This window comes from Gymnogyps californianus, chromosome 10 (assembly GCF_018139145.2).
Source record: "Gymnogyps californianus isolate 813 chromosome 10, ASM1813914v2, whole genome shotgun sequence".
NCBI lineage: Eukaryota > Metazoa > Chordata > Aves > Accipitriformes > Cathartidae > Gymnogyps > Gymnogyps californianus.
Genome location: NC_059480.1, coordinates 15,550,036 through 15,556,509, shown reverse-complemented (window position 1 = coordinate 15,556,509; position 6,474 = coordinate 15,550,036). Strand labels below are relative to the sequence as shown.

Genomic DNA, 6,474 nt, shown 5'->3' with positions numbered 1-6,474 from the left:
GCATAACGGTGCTGGGAGTGGATGCTTCTAGAAGCCTTTGGCTATTTGCAGCTCCTTCCAGCTCCAGAAAGCCAAGGATTGCCAGAATGGGAAAAAACCCCAACAAACACCAGACACCAGGTAGCAGTATCTGAAACCCTGAGAGCTACAGGAATCCCAGGACCTGCCTATGTTCAGCAGCCTCTATCAGGAGTAAGTTCCACTTGTTTTCTTGAAGGGGATCTCCCCAGAGGAGTGGTGGTATCTGAATTCTCATCTGGAGGAGTCCCCACCTTTATGGACTGCATAATGCAGTTCAAGAGAGGGATGCAGCAACGGGGTGTTTCAACCATGAATACTTTGCCAATATTCAGCAAGCTGTTTCATTTACAGCTGGCAGCCATTCATACATGGGCAAGGAGACAGGAGAAACACTGTTGTGGCTTTATGCTGCTGCAGCCAGCTTTTCTGCTTCCAGTTAATTTAAAAATAAGCCAGAGCTGGTTAGTCTCAGAATGGGGGGGCAGTGATGGGTCAGTCCTTCCTCTTTTCTTATATCTCTGAGATAGTCCTGCAGCCAACTGCAACTGCCCTGGACATGTGTCCTCTGCAGTTTCCTTCAGAGTGCATCCTCATTGCTGTCAAATGTTGGATTGCTATGGCCTCCCATATTTCCCTCTACTGATATTGCCACAGAATCTGAGAAGAAGGTTTCATTCAGAGGTGGCCAGGCTGAGTCCTGCTCTAACACTCGCTGCAGCCTCTTGTAATGGCTCTTTGAGTGGTACCGGAAGGTCTTCTTCAGAAGCAGCCATAAGGGTCTGTTCTCGATGACAGCTTCCTGTAAAAGTAAGAACAAAAGGAAGACTCTGGAGGACCTGGACAGCAGTTTTCCCTCTTCATCCACAGGACACACACGGGGCAAGTAGTGGAGACCCAGATCTCCCACTCTGTCCTGCTCATCCACATCCCTTAAATAGCCTTTTACTGACCACTTCTCACACCAGCTCTACCAGATCTCTCCACCAGAAAACTGGGACCAGCTCCTCCTGACAGTCTTCAGGATCTGAGTAGAAAACACCAAAGACTGCCCATATTTCTCTAGCCTGGGGCAGGGTCTGATACATCCCACTCACCAGAGGAAAGAAAAGGTGGTTGGGCCTTGCATTCCCCTATATCTGATCATTCAGATGTGGGGCTTTGAGGAAAGAGAGTAAGGGTGAGGGAGCAGCAATGGTTCCTGTTTTACTAGATATTCCCAAGCTGGGCTGAGGAGGAGGGAGAAGGAGTGAGACCTGACCCTTTGGCTTCTCCAATTAGTGCTGACAGGTACACTCAAGGAAGCATGCTCACCTCAACGAGGAAGGACATAGCAAGTGTGACTGCAAGCATTATCACCATGGAGATCCGCCATGTGGTAGGGGTGCAAACGAGCTGGGAAAAAAGCAGAAGCTGTTCAACAACATGTGCGCACACTAGACACTGGTGGGAGCTTGTGTCATAGAACCATAGAATCATTTAAGTTGGAAAAGATCCTTAAGATCATCGAGTCCAAATGTAAACCTAACACTGCCAACTCCACCACTAAACCATGTCCCTAAGCACCACATCTACACGTCTTTTAAATACCTCCACGGATGGTGACTCAACCACTTCCCTGGGCAGCCTGTTCCAATGCTTGATAACCCTTTCAGTGAAGAAATTTTTCCTAATGTCCAATCTAAACCTCCCCGGCGCAACTTGAGGCCATTTCCTCTCATCCTATCGCTTGTTACCTGGGAAAAGAGACCAACACCCACCTTGCTACAACCTCCTTTCAGGTAGTTGTAGAGAGCGATAAGGTCTCCCCTCAGCCTCCTTTTCTCTAGACTAAACAACCCCAGTTCCCTCAGCCGCCTCTCATGGGACTTGTTCTCCAGACCCTTCACCAGCTTTGTGTCCTCAAAAGCCAGAATCCCACGCTGGCTGTACACTGCTGATGAGCCAATATTGCTACTTGTCTTGAGGTATTATTGATAAAGACACTTTAAACTTACGATGAGAAAACTACTCCAGAACTGCAACAGGAAATCTAAATAATTTCTAATAATTTCTTTCTAATATAGGAAATAGTTCAAAGTTTGAGTATTTCAGCTCCAAACACAGCTCCAGCTTCCCACAGCTGGCAGCACTGGCTTTCTGGCTATAGCTCAACTTAGTCTGGAGACGCAGCTCAGATCCAAAATTTGGATCAGCAGTTTCTCCAGGGCTAGGCTATTGCAGAGTTTCTTATTGCCACTCCCTCCTTTTCTCTTCTCAGCAAATCCAGTGTATTCCTTCCAGACAGCCTGGGAGTTCTGCAGCTCTCCCCAAAGGCACTTTCGCCCCTCACAGCTGCAGTGCTGATAATGTCCTGTGTCACCAGAGTCCACAACAACAGGACTAAGACTTGCTTTAAAGTGCCATCTCGTGGCAGATTCTTTAACTGGGTCTGCCCACTGAGCTGCTGCTCTGGAAACACTTACACGGTGAGGCAGCCTTAGCTAGGCTGCTGGGCATTCAAAATCCAGGTCCATTCCCCTTGTCTATGTTTCTCTTTCCATGTTTCATTATTTCCACTTCTAAATCCACTTGCTAACTGTCACGCAAAGATACAGGACTGGAAGCAGCATCTTGTTCAGTACTTGTTATCCAAAGCCACCATACTTTATCATGCTGATTACAAATGCACTGAAAAAATAGCTGTGTGTTGCTTTTGTTGTTTTGTTCCTGTAACTCCTACTACAAGGCTGTGAGAGTGTCACAGTGGAGGAGGTAAACATCTCCCAGCCTCCACATACTAACTGCCAGGTCCCCTGACAACCCTGTCCTACGGCTGATGTAGATCTTATCCTTGCCTTGCATTTCCCCTAGGATGGATTTGCACAAGGCAACTCCCCGCTTGCATTCTGCCAGACTAAATAAGCCAAGCCCTATTGCTATTTACTAATCAAGGATCAAGATAGATCTTGTATTGCCGTGACAGCCCCACTAGTCTTCTCTACAACTGTTCTAAATCCAAATGCTGCTTTAGGAAACTGTGAGCTGTCTGAAATTTAAACAGGGAGCCTGAAAATATTGGGGACTGAGAACTGAGAGCTGCTGTGAGTGCCAACTGGCAGATCTTCTTTGCAAGAGGATCTGTGTGCAGAGCAGCACAGTGTAAGAAACAGAAGTGCATGGTGCTTTAGTTTAAACTTGCAGGGCCTAGCCTGTTTCTTCTCCTGGCTTCACAGCTATCAAGCCACCAACATACCAAGCATGGTAAGCTTAGTGATGTCATCTTCTGTTGCATGGACAATGCACTGAAACAATCAAACGTACGTGTGTAGCTGTCCAGGTGTCAGAATGCACAGATCTTAGTTTGGAGCTACCATATCTCCAGAAGGTTCTTCAATCCCATCATCTAAAATCCATCTCTTTAAATTTGATTTGTCTTTAGCGGTGCCATGTATCCCTGCAAAAGTCTGTGCATTTTGTTAAAAACAATCCCAGTGCATGTATAATGGGACTGGCAGTAGGAAGAAAACCCACCTTGGAACAATACTCACATCCATCTTAGAGTAGAGATCATCAATACTAGCAAACACCAAGAAGAGGCAAACACCCAGCTGCCCTATAAGCACCAGTATGAACACATCTGAAGGGACAAGAACAAGCAAATAAAACCACAGGTTTATGAGCAATCTCAGCTGCTTGCCTTTACTACAGAAGACTGTAATCCTTTTGTGTGTCAAAGAGTCCAAAAAAAAAAAAAAATCCATGTGATAGGAAGGAACTTTCAGCAAAAGAAAAATGAACAGAGTAAAACCCCAGCTTTACTCAGTCAAGCAGATATACGTGAGGCTAGGACAAGACTTGTAGCCACAGATTTAAAATGCTAAAAGAGTATTTTGAACATTTGATCTGACCTCTTAGGTCTGAGACGCCTTAAAGCCTTCCAGTAAGTCTCACTCTGAGCTCAGTGTCTCCTGTTATTCAGAAAAATGTCCGGGATGTAGTCTTGCTCTTGTTGATATGATTAGGAACTCTGCCCTCAATTTCAGTGATATCAAGGCTCTGCTCTCAATCAGGATCTAAAGAGTGTCAGTAATGGAGAATCTATTGCCCTCCCCATCCGTAGGCAAATGTTCCAATGATGAGTAAATTCATTTTCTCTTCAGCTGACATGCACCAAACTTCACCCTCCAGCCACTCTGATTTTGCCTGGTTCTGGGAGACTGGTGACCCACTCTTCTGCTATCTGGGAGGAATGTCCCCGCCTCACTATTACTATACCAAAACAGCAAAGCCATGAAACCTGCAGCATTAATTTAACTCTTCAGCAAAAAAAGAACTGAACAGAGCTTTGCCTGAGGGACAGCTGCAGGATTTGTCCCACAGAGAAAAAGAACAGCTTTCCTGCGCCTCACTGCAACTTTCAGAACTGCCACAATCACATGTGCTCATCTTCCCTTCACATGACAGTCTTTCAGAGGCAGAACAGACCTACTAGACTTCACTACAGCCCCTTCAAGTTATTGCCTCCTTTGATGTTTCCTCTTCAAAGAAGTTACTGGTCATAGAGTTAGCAAATGCTGAACGTCTCTGGTTCTGAAATAGGAAACAGGGCCTCTGCAAATGTGCAGATTTCATCGTATGTTTTCTTCTGAGATGGGCCCAAAAGAATGCCCTGAACATGAGTTCTCTTAAATACTGCTCAACCAGCATGCTTTGGGGAGACAGGCATAGGGCTCTTCCAGACTTATTCTGAAGACTAAAGCAAAGTGAGACCACCTAATTCTGGCTCTTCTTGAGATGTCTCAATCAGGCTGCCTTAAGTGACGTGACGCTTCTGCCAGCCAACACCACCTTCCTGCTACTCCTTAAAAGTTTTTATCAAATTCCATTTGTCTGTCTCAGAAATCCAAATGCCAGGGCCAAGTTTTTAGCAGTACAGAAGCACAAAGTGTGGGCCCAGCTCAGAGAGCTGCTGGTCACAGGATGCCAGTGGCACTAAAACTTCTGAAAAGGTGGCCTTTAGTCATTTAGAAATCTAATATTGGGCTCCTGCTTTTTTGGCTGGCATCACTTTGGTCAAGTTTTAATTTTTCCCTAGTGAACTGACCTCCTGAGTTGACTTACTCACAGATCCCTCCCTCTCTCCCCATACTTACAGTTTGTGTAGATGGGTTGCCTGAAAGGCTTTCCCTTGGAAAACACTAGTGCTACGATGAGGCAGTTGATGGTACTTAGCAGCCACACTGTGGTGTTTTCATAGCTCTTGTAGCCATTGTCCATTTGCCCATGGGCTCCATCTCTCGTCCCATGGAGCCCCAGGCTGGAAATAGAGGAAGAATTCTCCATGTGGTTGTTCATTGAGAGGCAGGCGCTGAAAAAGAGTGTCACACTGGTCAGCGAATGATCACTGTCCTGGTTATTTCCCCCAGCTTCCACTACCACTATCAGGAGTCCTCCCTCACAGCCATGATTTGCTCCTGCTATCATAAGGATGTAGGTTATTGGCAGTGTCCTCAATCTTACCCACTGGGCTGAGCCTGCTAAACTTGGGAGGGCCTGAGCTCAAACCTACTTGGACACCCTGGTCTTCCCTACAATCAAATACTCCTCTTCGTGCTCAACAGAAGCATTCTCACCACATGCACTATGCTGCACAGCAGACTTGCTGGAGATCTTCAGGACCTGCAGACAACACTGGTTAATGTGTCTGCACCCTGTGGGGAAGCACAGAGTCTGCCTGCAGCTGCTGATCAGGCCTGTAGTTAAGCTGATCAATAGTATCATGCAGACCTGTCCCACTAGGTCTGCCCTGTGTCACCCAGAGTCCCAAGAAGGGGACCTACCTGTGTATATTGGTCTTGGAATACCAAGGCTGCTCCTGGACCACCACAAACCCGAAGATCTGCATGCTGAGGCTGAAGAGGATGTTAAGTACAACAGAGAGCAGCAACGGGGGCGAGATGAGTTGGCTAGGAGGCCTGTAGGGAACCAGCTTTGGATAGGCACCTGTGAAACTCACTGAAACATGCACAGACATGTTTACTAGCGTGTCCAAAATACAAGCAGTGCTGCTGTATATTACTGACTATTATCAACGGCCAGCACTTTTACAGTCTATAATGTTCTCTATAATACATACAAATACTCTATCAAGTACAAAATACGGAGCTGTTTTCTTACAAAATCTTATTGGCCACAGAAGAGATTAATTAATGGCATCTGACTATCATGAGGTATTTTTGGAAAATAAAATGTTGGATTTTTATTTTATTTGGCTACTGTCAGGCCCAAGGATATAAGGATATGCTCAAGCTCTCCTGTTCTCTTTCTGTCACTTGTCAACCATGGCTTGGGATTTTCTGTTGCCCATGTTCTGTGCATCCTCCTGGGCTAAGCACCTAGTGCCCAGTTATTTGAGCTGACAGAGGACTGCATTAGCTGACCCAACAGGTCTTCCTCTGTCCTTAGGTTTAAAAA

The 6,474-nt window shown here is 46.0% G+C and overlaps 1 protein-coding gene across 1 annotated transcript in view; it reads right to left on the bottom strand.

The window, feature by feature from the left end:
• Nucleotides 1-525: 525 nt before the first annotated feature.
• Nucleotides 526-6,474, bottom strand: part of LOC127019929 (probable cation-transporting ATPase 13A4) — a 42,243-nt gene continuing 36,294 nt past the window's right edge. Inside the window, exons 26-30 of the mRNA XM_050902253.1 lie at nucleotides 5,841-6,015; nucleotides 5,154-5,368; nucleotides 3,549-3,637; nucleotides 1,333-1,413; nucleotides 526-820 (exon numbers count right to left, since the gene is read on the bottom strand). Coding sequence (XP_050758210.1) covers nucleotides 599-820; nucleotides 1,333-1,413; nucleotides 3,549-3,637; nucleotides 5,154-5,368; nucleotides 5,841-6,015 — 782 coding nt within the window. The 3' untranslated portion in view covers nucleotides 526-598. The remainder of the gene's footprint in view (nucleotides 821-1,332; nucleotides 1,414-3,548; nucleotides 3,638-5,153; nucleotides 5,369-5,840; nucleotides 6,016-6,474) is intronic.